Here is a 17,691-nt window from a genome sequence, read left to right as displayed (position 1 = left end):
TAAAGTATATTAAAGCCTTCATGTGGGAGAGACATTCTACATAAAAACCACAATGTCTATTATTAATACTGTAATTACTTGAAATCAATTTTAAAAATTGTTTTGTATTTATTTGTTACCTCTGTGTGTGTGTGTGTGTGTGTGTGTGTGTGTGTGTATGGGTTGTATGTGTGTGTGTGTGTATGTTTGTGTGTGTGTGTGTGTGTGTGTGTCCACACAAGTGTGGAACACAGAGAATAACTTATTGGAATTCATTCTTTTCTTCCTCTGTGTAGATCAGGGCTCAAACTCAGGCATCAAGATCCATCTGTGATCAGAGGGTTGTGTGTGTCTGTTTCATTTTTTAAACAATCCCTAATCTAAGAATCAGAATTCCTAGTAAATATTTATTTTGTAAAAGTCGTATGCATAGGTAGCAGAGGATGGCCTTTTTGGGCACCAATGGAAGGAGAAGCCCTTGGTCCTGCCAAGGCTGGACCCCTCTAGTGTAGGGGAATGTGGGAGGGGAAGGGAGGATGGGAAGGGGAACACCCTTACAGAAGAAGGGGAGGCGGATGGGATAGTGAGTTTATGTCCGGGAAACCGGGAATAACATTCGAAATGTAAATAAAAAAAATCCAATAAAAGAAAAAATTTCTAAGAATGTTACAAGACATCATTTAAAACTGGTGGGAATTTTATTTTCCTGACCAACTCTGTGGAAGCTGAAGAGAGCAGACAGTGGGGTCCAGTCATTCTATCTCTGCCCAGAAGAGTCTGCCAGTGTTGGAGGTGAAGTGCATCTTGGGAAAAATCTGTCATGTTACTTGCTTCTCTTGATGAATTTTCTCTTCTCCCATTCCCCTGCCATCCGGGATGGACGTCATAGCTAGCTCCTCAGGAGGAATAGCTTCAGTGCCCTAGCACTTGTAAAGTCTGTCTGGGGCCACCAGTGATGGAATCACTTTCTATGTGTCATTTCGGTCTGTGACACCTTGCTTGTGTCCTGCATATTGGCTTGCAAACACCAGGACTCGGGCCCAGGTTCTTGAATCACACCAACCCAGAGCCACAGGCCATAGTCAAGTAGGTTCCCACTTCAAGGTGGGGTGACTTCTTTTTAAATGGGGGATGACTAAAACATCTTTTTTTTTTTAATTTTTAGAATTTTTTTTTTTTTATTAACTTGAGTATTTCTTATGTACATTTAAAGTGTTATTCCTTTCCGGTTTCGGCAAACATCCTTCCTCCCCCTTCCTTATGGGTGTTCCCCTCCCACCCTCCCCCATTGCCGCCTCCCCACAACAGTCTAGTTCACTGGGGGTTCAGTCTTAGCAGGACCCAGGGCTTCCCCTTCCACTGGTGCTCTTACTAGGATATTCATTGCTCCCTAGGAGGGCAGAGACCAGGGTCAGTCCATGTATAGTCTTTAGGTAGTGGCTTAGTCCCTGGAAGCTCTGGTTGCTTGGCATTGTTGTACATATGGGGTCTCAAGCCCTTCAAGCTCTTCCAGTTCTTTCTCTGATTCCTTCAACGGGGTCCCGCTCTCAGTTCAGTGGTTTGCTGCTGGCATTCGCCTCTGTATTTGCTGTATTCTGGCTGTCTCTCTCAGGATCGATCTACATCCGGCTCCTGTCGGTCTGCACTTCTTTGCTTCATCAATCTTGTCTAATTGGGTGGCTCTATATGTATGGGCCACATGTGGGGCAGGCTCTGAATGGGTGTTCCTTCAGTCTCTGTTTTAATCTTTGCCTCTCTCTTCCCTGCCAAGGGTATTCTTGTTCCCCTTTTAAAGAAGGAGTGAAGCCTTCACATTTTGATCATCCGTCTTGAGTTTCATGTGTTCTAGGCATCTAGGGTAATTCAAGCATTTGGGCTAATAGCCACTTATCAGTGAGTGCATACCATGTATGTCTTTCTGTGATTGGGTTAGCTCACTCAGGATGATATTTTCCAGTTCCAACCATTTGCCTACGAATTTCATAAACTCGTTGTTTTTGATAGCTGAGTAATATTCCATTGTGTAAATGTACCACATTTTCTGTATCCATTCCTCTGTTGAAGGGCATCTGGGTTCTTTCCAGCTTCTGGCTATTATAAATAAGGCTGCGATGAACATAGTGGAGCACGTGTCTTTTTTATATGTTGGGGCATCTTTTGGGTATATGCCCAAGAGAGGTATAGCTGGATCCTCAGGCAGTTCAATGTCCAATTTTCTGAGAAACCTCCAGACTGATTTCCAGAATGGTTGTACCAGTCTGCAACCCCACCAACAATGGAGGAGTGTTCCTCTTTCTCCACATCCTCGCCAGCATTTGCTGTCACCTGAGTTTTTGATCTTAGCCATTCTCACTGGTGTGAGGTGAAATCTCAGGGTTGTTTTGATTTGCATTTCCTGATGACTAAAGATGTTGAACATTTCTTTAGGTGTTTCTCAGCCATTCAGCATTCCTCAGCTGTGAATTCTTTGTTTAGCTCTGAACCCCATTTTTTAATAGGGTTATTTGTCTCCCTGCGGTCTAACTTTTTGAGTTCTTTGTATATTTTGGATATAAGGCCTCTATCTGTTGTAGGATTGGTAAAGATCTTTTCCCAATCTGTTGGTTGCCGTTTTGTCCTGACCACAGTGTCCTTTGCCTTACAGAAGCTTTGTAGTTTTATGAGATCCCATTTGTCGATTCTTGATCTTAGAGCATAAGCCATTGGTGTTTTGTTCAGGAAATTTTTCCAGTGCCCATGTGTTCCAGATGCTTCCCTAGTTTTTCTTCTATTAGTTTGAGTGTGTCTGGTTTGATGTGGAGGTCCTTGATCCACTTGGACTTAAGCTTTGTACAGGGTGATAAGCATGGATCGATCTGCATTCTTCTACATGTTGACCTCCAGTTGAACCAGCACCATTTGCTGAAAATGCTATCTTTTTCCATTGGATGGTTTTGGCTCCTTTGTCAAAAAATCAAGTGACCATAGGTGTGGGGTTCATTTCTGGGTTTTCAATTCTATTCCATTGGTCTATCTGTCTGTATCTGTACCAATACCATGCAGTTTTTATCACTATTGCTTTGTAATACTGCTTGAGTTCAGGGATAGCGATTCCCCCTGAAGTCCTTTTATTGTTGAGGATAGTTTTAGCTATCCTGGGTAAAACATCTTTTTTTAAAACGACTTGTATGTGTGTCTGTCTGTCTGGAGGGTATGTGCAAATGAGTCAGGTACCCACATAGGACCAGAAAGAGTTTTGTGTTCTCTGGAGATAGTTTTAGGCAGTTAGTTACAAACTTCCTATTGTGGGTACAGGGAATGGAGTATGGCCCCTCTACAAGATCGTAACGTGTTCTTAGCCACTGAGACACCTTTCTAGCCCTAATAGACATTTTAAAAGAAATCACGTTGATTGACCTATCTGGCTAATATTCTAAATAAATGGCATTCCCTAGTCCTATATACCCAAGAGAGTGCAGTGTTAGAATTACTGTGACAAATTCTGTCTTACCTACATTTAAGAGTCTAGAGTATACATCATTTTTTTAATAAATATCATTGGTAAATGGCTAATGTGCAGAATTTTCAAAATCATGAGTTTGATGTCAACTTGACACAAGCTAGAGTCATCTGAGAAGAGGATACCTCGATGTAGAAAATGCCTCCATAAAATCAGACTACAGTCAAGCCAATAGAAAATATTCTTAATGATTGATGGGGGAGGGTCACGCCTATTGTGGGTGGGGCTACCCCTGGGCGGGACCTGGACTCCTTAAGAAAGCAGGTTGAGCAAGGCATGAGGAGAAAGCCAGTAAGCAGCATCTCTCCAAGGCTACTGAACCAGCTCCTGCCTCCAGGTTCCTGCCCTGTTTGAGTTCCTGTCCTGACCTGTTGAAGGATGAACAGTGATGAGGAAGTGGCTAAATAACGGAATAAACCTCTTCCCACAAGGTGCCTTGGTCTTGACGTTTGATCACAGTAAGAGTAATGCAAACTAAGACAATAACCTACTTAACTATTAACGCTCGTGACATATTTACTATATCATACGAATAGAGTTGATGTTAGAAGAGGATGCTCTTTAAATTACTGGACATATTGAGAGTTCCGTGCATGCAAGAGAAGAGAGCTCGGGGTAGATACAGGTGCTCTTGGTCAACATTAACAGATAGGTTTCCAAGCACGTTAATCACCAGTAAAGGCTCCTGAGCTGTACACAGTCAATACTCATGCGTGTGTGTGTGTGTGTGTGTGTGTGTGTCCAAGACTTGACATATTTTAGTAGATACTGTAATAGCCCATAGCTTGAATTAAAAGCTTAATATAAATAAATAAAGCACTGTGTGGTCACTTAGCAACGAAGGCCTAAGACTGATGTCTACTTGACTGAGACTCTGGAGTAACTGAGACTCTGGAGTAACTGAGACTCTGGAGTAACTGAGACTCTGGAGTAACTGAGACTCTGGAGTAACTGAGATTCTGGAGTAACTGAGATTCCTCTGGAGTAACTGAGACTCTGGAGTAACTGAGACTCTGGAGTAACTGAGACTCTGGAGTAACCGAGACTCTGGAGTAACTGAGACTCTGGAGTAACCGAGACTCTGGAGTAACCGAGACTCTGGAGTAACTGAGACTCTGGAATAACTGAGACTCTGGAATAACTGAGACTCCTCTGGAGTAACTGAGACTCTGGAGTAACCGAGACTCTGGAGTAACCGAGACTCTTGAGTAACCGAGACTCTGGAGTAACCGAGACTCTGGAGTAACTGAGACTCTGGAGTAACTGAGACTCCTCTGGAGTAACTGAGACTCTGGAGTAACTTACTCTTGAATTTTTTCCACGTCCTCTTCTCCCAGCAGGTCAATGATCTGGTTAGTGGTGAGTATATCTGGAGACAGAATCCTTTCATTCTCCTGGAATTCAATATTTTTCTATTAAAGCAAATCAAAAAAGAAGGAGTTATCTGAATCAGATATTTTGCGTACTGACAACAATGATATTAAAAACCTTTGTTGGTTTTTTTTTTTCTGTTGTTACATGGTAGTGGCTCACCTCTGAAAAGTCACACAGTTAATGACTGGACAGCTTATTCTTAGGTATGTGTAGAGCTGAGGGCTGCTTTACAATTCAGCAAACACTAACTGTCTATTCCTACATGTTATATATATATACACATATACATATACATATCATATATATATACACATATACATATATATATATATATATATATATATTTCTACACATTCCTAGTCAAACTATAGGCTCAAGAGAGGTGAAGTGAGCAGAGTCTTGCCACTCCAAGGAGTTCAATGTCGAGTCAGGAAAAGGGACCACAGATGAACAAAACATGAGCTGAGGACAGGGGTCGAGGTGGAGTTCATCAGAACACTTTGTGCGCATGGATTTGGTTCTCAAACAGCCAGAAGCAGTATTTCAAAGGAAAACAAACATGAGACATGAGTTGTACAAAGTGAGGCACTCGGTCTCTAAGCAAAGACGAGGACAGGAATGTGGGGATCCGTGAATGACCCTTCAGGACCAGCATAACCAGAACCCTGCACGAAAGATTCCCAGCGGTGTGCAGGACAGGCACCAGGAATGAGGTGTCATCAGGTGGGCCGTGCTCACTGCAGGGTGTGGTGGGAGGGCCTGAGTTTAAGGAGACAATATGTACTTCCTAAATGTTTACAAAGACATCAGCTATATGTGGGATCATAGACGTTTTAGACTCTGGCCAGTGGAGGAATGTCGAGCCATGGTGTTTTCTCCCACCAATACAGAAGATGAGGATGCATGGAATTTCTGAGTAGGGAAACGGTCAGACGAGACTGTAACCTGTGGCAGACGCAGAGAAAATGGTTATTGATGGGAAGCGGGGGAAGGGATCAAAGGAAACGGAGTCTTAACACAGTTTTGATGCAGAGCTGAGGTTTCCAGAGCAGGTGGTTCCGGGCCTTTCACAGTAGAGTTGGCAGTGGGCTGCGCAGAGCACGGTACAAATATTTCAAAGTTAATTAGAAACGGCAGAGTCAGGAAGATCAAGTTTGAAGATGTCAGTTAATGGACGAGACTGTCCCGTTCACAGTAGGAAGAGTTCTGAATCCAGTCGGAAGAGGGGGTGAGGTACAGTTATAGCCAGGAGACCAGAGCAGCTGCGCGCACACCGAAGCTTGTCGGGAATCTGGGGGGCTCAGGTGAATGTCTTTCAATTAACCAAACGGGGATTGAATTGTTTACATGCTGGCATCAGAGAATCGAGAGCGAGGAAATGCTCACTGTAGCTAATAACCAGGCAACACGGCAATTACACCCCTTCCCTCGCCCCCTCTCAAGATGGCCTGGAGATCACCGTATAGCAGATCACTTTGAACTTTTGGTCCTCCGGCCTCTAGCTCCAGATGCTGGGATTCCAAGCGGGTGCTATCATGGCTATGTTGATTCGGTGCCAGAGATAAATCCAGGCCTTCCCAGCCATCCCACAAGCACCCCACCCACTACGGCATTGGCACCACCGTTTCCTAACGGAGAATCGCAAAACGAACACCGTTGTTATAACTTAATATTAGATTATTACACTGAGGCTGCACTATTAAATATGAATAAATTAAACCCAACTATAATTGCTTGGATCTGATCTCTTAGCACCTGCTATGATATACTTTGCACCTGCTGGGTTTGCAGATACTTTGAAGCCCAATCAAATCGATGGGCTTGGGTAGAGGATGGTATTTCAGTCAGACAACGGTGTTACCTTCTCTCAAATGTGTTTGTCTATGCATATCCTTTATTAGCATTCAAGGGTACTCGGTCTTATACTGAGAAGTCCCTTACATGCTCCTCCCATCTTTGCTTCTGTTTGGAATTTTACAAGCCCTGCCGGGTCAGCATGGGTTGGAAGGGGCTGTTGAGTTTCATCTCTGCGCCATGATGGAGTGCTTGCCGGGAGAGAGTTGAGGAACTGGGACTTTAGAAGAACGGGAGATGAGGTGACAGTTTGGGTGCTGATTAATTTAATGACCTGAGCCAACTCATTTGATTTTAAATTCAGATTCAGATTTTTTTTTTTAAAAAAAAAATCATTTTCTGTGTTTTGAGGACTAACGGAATAGCCACGGTGAGTCAGAGCAAGAGAGAAGTATGTGGAAAACGAAAGACATGGACATACAGATCCATTTACTTGCTGAGAAAAATTGGTGAGAATAGAAAAAAAAATTGGGTCACATAGAGAGAGCTATATGTAGTTCATATAGATAGAAAGTTATATAGATATAAAATGAATCTAGGGCTGGAGAGATGGCTCAGTGGTTAAGGGCACTGACTGCTCTTCCAGAGGTCCTGAGTTCAATTCCCAGCACCCACATGGTGGCTCTCAACCATCTGTAATGGGATCTGATGCCCTCTACTGATGTGTCTGAAGATGGCTACAGTGTACTCACATACATAAAAACTAATAAAAAATTAAAAAAAAATCAAGTGAATGTAGCTGTGTCAGGACTTTGACAGCCAGAGCGGAAGCAATGATGCCCCACGCCAGGGCCACTCTTCTTACTGAGATGTGTGAATTTAATCATCTTTCCGCAGAGTTTGCCTCTCTTATTAGTTTTAGTGTTGGTAATAGCAGCATTTAAAGAAATACCTGTATTTCTGGACCTACTCTGAATGAGGCTTCTTCTCCTCCTCCTTTCTTATATACATGATCATATGTGTGTGTGTGTGTGTGTGTGTGTGTGTGTGTGTCTATTATATATAATTTATATACACACATACACATGTAATATATATTATATACAATTCCCATGCCTTGCACTAGAAGAGCATTAGGTGACTGAAAACCTTGGTCTTCCAGTGTATACGTCCCAATCTGTACAGCAGAAGACATCGCAGTGATTCTTAAACAGGTTAAACTTGCCCACCTGTCTCTGGCTCTCGGCGCCTCTGTGTTTCCACCAGAAACTCCAGGGCTACACTGCACTGTTAGCTCACACCTTCTCAGCACTGCTGGATCTTAGCATCCCTTCCAAAGTCAGCGTGTTCAACCTCTGATTAGCTACCAGATAACCTTTTGTCAGATTTCTCCTTCTCGGTGTCACCTAAACACCCCCCATTTGTAAGTGAGCACCCACTGTTGATGGTGCTTCATACAGGAGAGTCTAAAGGGCCCTATTAAAGGATGAGGAAAAGATGGCTTTCTCAGTCAGAAGAACATGAGCTCGCCTACAAACGCCGGAGTTTAGACTGAGGAGCGCCATTAGGGAGTCTGAGGTAAAAGACAGGTCAGGAATATTGTTGCTGTTTTCATTTTAACGTGTGATCCATTCCAGCATATCCCGCATCCACTTGAGTTTATCAATGAGGCTCACAGAGGCATCACCCGTCTGGAGCGCTAAGGTACTGGCTGGTGCTTCTTGCACACTGAGCCTGGTGGGGCCTCCCTCATCCTCCTCATCGTGAGCTTCCCACAAAGCTAGTCAACCAGTTATTTGTAAAAGAAGACAACTAAGTAAGGGAAAAGAAAGACAAATAAAATAAAAACTTAGCTATTTAAAAATATAGGTAAAAAGGCAACTCTCTGGTAAGTATGATTAAATAAAAATTAAGTAAATGTTACCACAGCAGGTAGCAAACATTAGAAAATATAAGGAGGTGGGGGATTTCCTAGAAAAATATAAATTGTTCAAACTTAGTGGGGACACTTGGGGGCTCCCAGAAACTGAGTCACCAACCACAGACCGTACACGGGCTGGAGCTAGACCCCAAGCACACACATAGCAGATGTCCAGCTTGGTCTCATGTGGCTCCCCCACAGCTGGAGGTGGGGGCCGACCCTGAGCCTGTTGCCTGCCTGTGGATCCTGTTCTGCTTACTGGGCTGCCTTGTCTTGCTTCAGTGGGAGAGGACTGCCTAGTCCTGCAGTGACTTGAGGTGCCAGGGTGGGTTGGTACCCAGGGGCAACCTCGCCTTCTCAGAGGTGAAGGGAGTGGGAGATAGGCTATGTGACATGGTGGGGACCAGGGTGTAGGGTAAGGGGAACTGTGATTGGTGTGTAACGTGAACAAATACAGAAGTTATTGGAAAAAAGATACTTAGTGGGGATAAAGGAGGAAATGTATCCCACCAAACAGGACCCAAACTGGATTCTACCTTTTGTTAAGCCAACACGCCCATCCTGTATTACACACAGTCAAAACCTAGGTTAATCAAAACCTAGGTTAATAATTTTAGGCTTCTAAGAGTTCGGTTTTTAAAAGCTGTCCATCTACATAGAAGAGTCCAAAGAAGAACAAAGAGAATAGTTCAAATCACTAATGGACTTGGGCTGTCATCGGAGTTAAAAATCGATCTCTCGAGAGTGGATCCCACTGTGATTAAAGGACAACGTGCCATCCCCGAACAGAACCTGCGGTGGGGAACGTGGGTTCATGTCAAATTCAACATGGATTCTGTGAACGTTACATAGATACTGACCAGGTACCTTCTAAACTCTGCAGCAAAGCGCTTGGTCAAATTAAATGGAAAAAGAAACCAGACTCAGGCTGGAGAGTATTTGCCAAAACTAACAGCCACCACCGACCCTGGGGATCACGGGGACAGTAGTCAGAGCTGTGGGACCAAGAGCTGGGGACAGCATCCAGACGAGCAGCTTTACTGTAATTCAACATTAAAGTCATTCTTCCTCGTTATGGTAAGAAGATAAGAAAATGAAATATTCGGTTTAAGCATTAGACACAAAGGAACAAAAGGGCCTTTCTTTGAGAATGACATCATAGTGTCCCTAAGAAGGCTGACATTGTGCTAACACTCAGCTCGGAAATGGGGTAAGATGGTTATACATCCCGTAAATACACAAAGCCGGGTTCTTTTCTCCGTTTGAGAAGCTAATTAGACATGGAAATGTCCGAAGTGATTGAATTGTGCTTTGTTCCGACTATAATAAAGGCAAAAGCATTGTGGCAAGACTCTAAGCCTCTAACCCTCTGTCCCTCAGCGCTCGAGGGATAAGAACTGATGAAAGATACGCAGCAGAAACTCCTTCAGACTCGAGGAATAAATTCCTCTCACATCATAAACGGGAAGCAAAGACAATTCTGAATTCCTGTCGGATTTTCCCAGAGCTTTACGAGATAGCGTCTAAATTCCTAGGAGGGAATACAGACACTTGGAAGGAGTTAAGATGGTGGGCGGGGCCTTCCCAAACTAGATGTGAACGTTCAATATAAAAATGGCGTGACGTTAATAAAGAATGGACAGACTCCTCAGTCTGGGGAGATGGCTCAGTGGGTACAATGCCTGCTATGGAATCACCAGGACCTGAGTTCAGATCCCCGGAACTCAACAGGAAAAGCCAGGTGGTGGGCTTTAATAATCCCAGTACCGAATTGGCAGAGACAGGCAGATCCCTGGAAGATCACGGCCACAGTCTAACGCAGCAGTTTTCAGCCTGTCCCAGTGCGCTGTCCCCAGGGATGCTCACATTATGACTCAGAACAGTAGCAAAATTCCACTTAGGAAGTAGCAATGACTGTAACTCTATGGTTGGAGGTCACCACAGCATGAGGAACTGTCTTAATATAGACACATACAGACACACACAGACACACACACACACAGACAGACAGACAGACAGAGACAGAGAGAGATATGGATGGATGGACAGACTGACTGACTGGTCAGTGGAAAAGAATAGCAATCTAAAATGCATAATTTGCACATACATAGAAAGCCTGAATTCTGCTTTAATGGTGAGTCCACTCATATTACCCCTACTTGTTCTGAGTGTGATGGGAAGAGACCGACTGGTATACTCAGGAGAATCCTCATTTCAAAAAAAAAAAATATATATATATACATATATACATATATATATAAATATATACACACATATAAGTATATATAATACATTATATTTATATAGTGTAATATCATATATATATACACACACATATATATATGTATGTATATATATGTATATATAATACATTATATTTATATAGTGTAATATCATATATATATATATACATATACATATACATATATACAGCCTGCGAGAGAGCTCAGTGGGTCAGCTGCTTGTAGCCCAGGCCTGATAGCTAGAGTCTGATCCTTGGCGCTCATAGTGAAAGAAAGGGCTTGACTCCCCAATGTTGCCTCCTGCGTGTGCCCCGTGTCATATACAAGAGCCTCCCCTGTCAATACATAAGAATTTGGACTTCTTAAAGACTTACTCTTAGTGCCTAGATCTTTTAATAACTGGAAGATTGAAAATGAGTTAGGCTCACCTGAGAGGAGGATGGGGGTGGAAAACAGAATGGCTTAAAGGGGTCTGTAGCTCTAGGCATGGGAAGAAACGAACCAGGCAGTGTCCCCGCATCCACACTTCGATAAAGATGGTGACCTCGATAAAGAGGTCTATTTATATTTTTTTTCCACCATCACACAGCCTATCCAGGTTGACCTGCTCATCCACATTGAAGTATCATACTTTAAATAAGAAGTTTCTAGGATGTTATTGAAAATGTGTTCATTTGAAGGTCTGCTATCCAAGTTGAGCCCACATATGTACGTGCGCTCACACGGGAGGACCACCTCTAACGTTCTAGAAGACCATCAGGTGTAGATAAATCTGTCCACACACAGATTCCCACCAGACATACTGACGATCTCTAAGACAAACTTCAGCATCTCTCTCTGTAAGATAATTGTCTGCATTCTGGTGATTTACCAGAGGGAGCGGGTTCACATCCCCTGTGGTGGACATCCCCTGTGGTGGGCATGCTATAACTCTCATTCAGCACCAGAATTCCCTGGAGCTCCCTAACGTGACCAAGCCACATCCCTTTGAAGAATGAGCATTTTTGAGGATGCTACTAATGAACTAACTGGCCAGGAGGCTGCAGAATTTGAATTGGATATTTATTTAGAAAGCTATTTTCACATAGGTCTATAATAGCTAACCTTTATGTTCAGTTTTTGTTGTTTTTTTCCTTTCTGCCCTTGCACATTCATACAAACAAAAGCTGAAAGTTTAGTCTTACATTTCAGAAGGAGGTATTTTTGCCCAATATGACTGGAGAAACTGGACTCCGTAGTTCAGATATTAGCAAGCAGAGCTCATGGGACATCCCCCACAAAAATCTCCTTTCTTGGTTCTGTGCCCGCATGCCCTCTGCTCAGGGTATCTCAGTGTAGACCATGGTTTCTGGTGACCTCCTTGACTGGCCCATGACAGGCTGCCTGTGATATCAATGGGCTAACAAAACTGCTTGAGGACCTACTATGTGAATCAGGCCACCATTTTTAGTCTAGATGTTGCCTATCCCCAACACATGGGGAACCACGGGGACTGAAACGTGTGCTTTATTTCTGATAGACTTGGCCGGAAAAGAAATAGTTCACTCTTGTATGCCTCAGATGACTAGATGGTCTTCTAGCTGAGTCAATTTAGATGCGGAATTTACCAGAAAAGAAACCTTAATCGTGGATCACTATTAAGGGGGTCACCTCTGCAAGGAATCTGACCCCAGTGCCTTTCCTTGCCTAAAAGGGTCTTTGCCGTGTTTTCCTGACAAACTCAAAGTCCGGAGACAGCCCAGATTGGCAGTCCGGCTGGTGGGCCGGCCATCTTGCTGTGTTCTAGGATTCGGTTTTACAGGGCTGGAAAGTGGAGAGCGCTCCTCTGAATATTAACCGTCATTCTTGGTTAAGGCACACCGCTAAGTGAGCCCGCGGCACAACTGGATTTCTTCAGTGTCTTACTAATAAAAAGACTGAGCTAATAAAAATTGAAATATAGATTTATGTGTATTTGTGTCCATGTTATATTAGCTCCGTCTTTTTTTTTATTAAACTCACACATTCTCTCCACACACACCCCCTCCCCCTTCAAATACTGATTCATTAAGCCTCAAATCATTAAATGTTCTTAGGAAGGGCATTGCATCCACTGGTACGCTAGCGTGCAAGCACAAGGAGGCATACAGTCACAGAAGATTTTGTATATGTTTAAACGACACAGAATTTAATTGGAAAGTTTCCTATGCCGGTTTAAAAATTATGTTAACTTACATTAGCGATCACAAGGGAGGAATGAGCCTAGGATCCAGTTTATCATGTTAAAATGTGCATTTAATGTATGCTAATTTTATTTTGAAAGGCTCATGGGAGAGCCTGCAGGCTTAGCGGTCTGCCTGCAGTGCTGGGGGACTTGGAGGGGGTGGGGTGGGACTGGCTCGCTTGTTTGTTGGAGAGGAAGGCATGAAATTATTGGCTTTGTGCTTTCTGACTGCTGAGTCTGCATCGAATACTTATCTTCTTCACAAAGACAGTTGTTTAGACTAATATGGAGGCTGAACAAAGCCGTGTTAATTAACACTCCATTATTCACTCTTCAGAGTCTTTAAAAAAAAAAAAAGGAAAAAATAACATCCCAGAAACAGTATTTGATATACTCGTCGAGAAGATTTAAATATATATACATATATAAAACCGAACAAAATAGATGCCTTAGCTGATACACTTGTGGTTAAAAATCCTAGCAAGGAGTGTGGCACCTTCTGCCAAAGCTGAACTCCTGACCTTCATCTTTGGGACCCACGTGGACAATCATCAAGTGGTCCTCTGACCTCCACACCGAGCACCGAGCACCGAGCACCGAGCACCGAGCACCGAGTACTGAGCTCCGAGCACCGAGCACCGGCACTGGGACGTCCATCCACCCACCCACAAATAAGTATAAATAAAATAATAATGAACTGTTTCAACTATTAAGTCTAGGGACAAAATGACTTAATGCCCCCCACCCGTTGACAGTTGGTGCTGGGGGGGGTTCTTAAGGTGACCTGGTGGTATCCAAGAGGACTGGGACAAATTCACTATGAGCCAGGAGGCTAGGGGCAGAGAATAAACTCTCAGGGTGTTTGGTCTTGTCTCCTGGGACAGGGACAGGTGACAACAGAAACCAAGCCTGACTCACTCAAATCGCGGCAATCTTTAACACCTTTTGAACACTTGTTTATCTTCACAATCTGTGGCGCTTGCAAAAAGGGACTGGTTCCCTTTAAGATCAGAGATTACTTTTTTTCCCCCCAGTTGAAGATTTGCATATTTAAGAGGTTGTATGAGCATGGAACTTTCCAGAGTAAGCTCTCAGGGCTTGTGATGAGTTTCAGAGGTCCTGGGGAGCCCTGCACCAAGCTTGCAGGCCATTACCGGTTGAATCCCCTGTGACTCTGGCCTTGACCTTGAGTGACCTTGGAATTAGCCGAGGGCCGGGTCCTGGACTGCCTAGAAAGGAGCGCATACCTCAGAATCAGTCGTGCTGCCTGCTGGCGTCACCCCAGGGGTGGTCGGGCCCCAGGAGGTCATTCCTACGGACGACCCTGCCATGTTTTCTTTAGAGGAAGCCCTCATCGTCAAGGCAACTGGGATGGGCGGTGGTAACCCCTAACCGGAGCTCAGGCCCCGCCCACTTCTGGGCCCCGTGAGGCCACCTGCTGCTTGAATGACAGTGGAAACTGAGAAATTGACTTAAGTAGCAGTTCCGGTGTTGACACAGAAGGCTCACTCTAAAAGGGAGATGCTAAGCGATTTGGGGCTTTGGCCCTTGATGGTTGATCTTAAGCAATTTTTGTAACGTTCAAAAGTCTGATCGTGGCGTTGTGGTCTTTAGTAGAAAAAAAAAACTGACTCTAATTTTAGAGGCGCATATTTAGCTAGTGATGGGAGTGACAATCAGCAACTTACTCCAAAATACCGAGGGAGGAGGATGGACTTGTGAATTAAAATTGTGGCAGAGGTGGGGGTTCGGACGCTGTCTCCTCTCCCAAGTGTTGGAAATGTCCACAGTAAAATGCCTGGAAACAACAAGGTATTATATCGGGAGTATGAAGAGACTCCATAGACACCACGTTTGTAACCCAGGCTGAAGATGACCTTGAATTGCTGATCCTCCTACCTCCACCTCCCAAAAGCTTGCAATCCAGGGCACCATACCCACTTTATATATGCACAGATTGAACCCAGGGTCCCCCAGTGCTGGCAAACACCCTAACCACTGAGCTACAACGCCTGACCCTACATATTTAGATTTTTTTTTTTTTTTTTTTGGTTATTCGGTACTTCCTTTGGCTGTGGGATGCACCATACATTTACCTGCTCGGAGGTTGCTACTAAAGATGCTTACTGTAAAATCCAGACAGTATGGGGTCAGTCTCCCCCATGCTTAAAATAAAACCGCAACCACTAACGGCCTCAAAGCTTTCCAAAGAGATTGAACAGATTATTGTGTTAGAAACGTTCAGGGGGATCTTGGCACCTCCTAGTGTTCAGAGTGCTGGTGTTTGTACTAAACTTTTCCTGGCTGGATCCATGCTGTGCATTGCTACCAATTTCCCCCTGAATCAGTAGACTTCTCTCCCATTGCAGTTCCGAGGAATTTAACATGTCGCTTTGTTAAGCTTCCTAGTGGTGTCTCTCCCTCAAGCGTTTTCACAGTTTAAACAACCCAAATCCTGGTAGAGCCCACCTGTATCCAAGAGTCCTTTTTTTAGCTTAGCTCACACATTCCCCATCGAGTCAAGCAGGGTTGTGAGGTCGCATTTCTTGGAATTTTTACTCTTCAAGAGCCTGGCTGAGTTCTCAGTACAAAGTATTAACTCAACAACATTGCTCTGACTTTTAACCCCATTTTAAAAGGGTTTTAGAATGTGTTCAATTAGTGATAAAAAAAAAAACAGTCAATTCATAGTTACTGCTAGACTTAATAGGAGCCACCAACTTCCAAACTCATTAAAGTGTTTAATATTTTTTTCTCTTTTTTCCTTTTGATCTTTACTCCAGAGAAATGCAATGCAGCGAACCACCTTCTGTGAAGTTAGAACGGCTTACATTCCTGCAATGTAGTGCTTGCTAAACTGCAAACACATTTATTTCTCCTAAGAGTAGTTTGCGGTTTCCGACGACGACGACGACGACGACGACGACGACGACGACGACGACGACGACGACGACGACGACGACGACGACGACGACGACGACGACGACGACGGAACAGATTTTGCTGCCCCTTAGGGGTTTTGCCCTCTCTTTGGCCGTTTTACATCTTTATGTCTAGCTCTGGACCCCAGAAGTAGATGGAACGTTACACTAAAGATGGAGTGATTGACGGGCGTGGTACCTCAGGAAACACGAAATTCCAAATGTTACCTTAATGCATTCAATGTTATAATTTATAGAGGAGTGAGTTGGGAGGCGGTCATTTAATTTTATGGGGCAGAATGTTACCCCATCACCACCACCACCACTACCCTGGTATAGAATGATGTTGAAAAGCCATTAGCCCAAAGGTTTCTTTAACTTGCACACATTCCGGCGGACGTTAGCTTTCCACTTCTTGGGGAGAGACAGGCGAGTGAGAAAGACATCGTACCAGACTCAACGGAGGCTTCCTGTTCAAGCTCCTCTTGAACTTACAGGCCTCTAAGTGGAGCCTGCGGCCTGCCTCCTCTTGGCTTTACCTTGTTGCTTTAGTACTGGAAAGGGAAGGAGGACATGGAACTTGGTGTTTACGGTCATTTATATTTTCTTTAGCATTCTCTGACTTTGGGCACATTTACAAAAGGTGAGGTGGTTTGATCAACTGATGACGGTTGATCCTTGAGGCAAACCCTTGCTGTAATGAGAGCGTTCCAGTCTCCGTACCTGTGGGCACAGGAAGAGGTTAATTTGGTGATGAGTATTGATGGTTTTTGTAGAGCACTAAGTGACCAAACGTGGTGACCCTGAGACCTTGAGGTTTCTTTTTATAAAGGCTGAACATGTCCACGTCATCCTTTATGAGCCTGCTCTCCCTGGTTCAAGCTAAAAATTGGCCAGGTTTGTCGACAACACAAAGAATAATAGCACGAATGGGATTCACAGCGTCTTAAGCATTCAAATACTGTCATTCTCAAGGTTTTCAACGCAGCGACTGATACCTGACAACTTCTTTAGAGGATCGGGCCAGAAACACTCACATACTTTAAACACATCCTTTGAAGGTAGTGAGAGGATCCAGAATTCTGGAGCTCGAATTTCGACAGCAAACTCTAACGAGGCTTTGAAATAATACAAGACTGCTTGATATGAAAGGTAAAATACATACAAAGCTATTTGATTGGTAAGTCATTTTCCTGACTCATCTGTTTAGTTTTTAGCAAGGAAAACATTCTAGTTTGCATTCTGTTGCTATGATTTAAAAAAAAAAACCCTCTGTGAACAAAGCAAGGTAAGGGAATAAAGGCTTGACTTGGTTTACACTGCTAGTGTCCAGCCCATCTCTGAGGTGAGTCAGAGCAGGAACTGAAGCAAAGAACACGGAGTGACTTGGTTCGCTGAGTATCTCTTGCGTCTGCCTTCTTCTGACTTACACATCTCAGAACCACCTGCTGGGGAATGGTGCCACCCACAGTGGGCTGGGCTCTCCCTTATCAATCATCCACCAAGACAATTCTCCGGAGACAAGACCACAGGACGGTCTGATCTGGGCAAGTCTACGATTGAGGTTCATTCTTTCCAGACAACTCTCAACTGTAATCAGTCAGCAGTGAAGACTAACCAGTATAGAAAGTCAAACAGCTATGAAACCTAGTTAAAGTTTTCACAAGCTCTAGCTAACCCTTGGAGCTCCCCTTATTTCACTAAAGTGTCTTAACTTAAGTAGATAACTTCCTGGTAGAGACCTGGTGAGATCTTAT

At 43.8% G+C, this 17,691-nt stretch overlaps 1 protein-coding gene across 2 annotated transcripts in view; it reads right to left on the bottom strand.

The window, feature by feature from the left end:
* The window catches only part of Cabcoco1 (ciliary associated calcium binding coiled-coil 1), a 106,843-nt gene extending 92,418 nt beyond the window's left edge, over positions 1–14,425 (bottom strand). Inside the window, exons 1-2 of one of the 2 annotated variants that reach the window (XM_032888844.1) lie at positions 14,261–14,425; positions 4,784–4,890 (exon numbers count right to left, since the gene is read on the bottom strand). In XM_032888844.1, the coding sequence (XP_032744735.1) occupies positions 4,784–4,890; positions 14,261–14,368 (215 nt within the window). In that variant the 5' untranslated portion in view covers positions 14,369–14,425. The remainder of the gene's footprint in view (positions 1–4,783; positions 4,891–14,260) is intronic. The other variant, XM_032888846.1, reaches the window with a different exon arrangement.
* Between the last annotated feature and the right edge of the window lie 3,266 nt (positions 14,426–17,691).

Source organism: Rattus rattus, chromosome 18 (genome assembly GCF_011064425.1).
Source record: "Rattus rattus isolate New Zealand chromosome 18, Rrattus_CSIRO_v1, whole genome shotgun sequence".
Lineage (NCBI taxonomy): Eukaryota > Metazoa > Chordata > Mammalia > Rodentia > Muridae > Rattus > Rattus rattus.
Note: the sequence above shows the minus strand (reverse complement) of the source record. Positions and strands in the feature narration are given on the sequence as shown.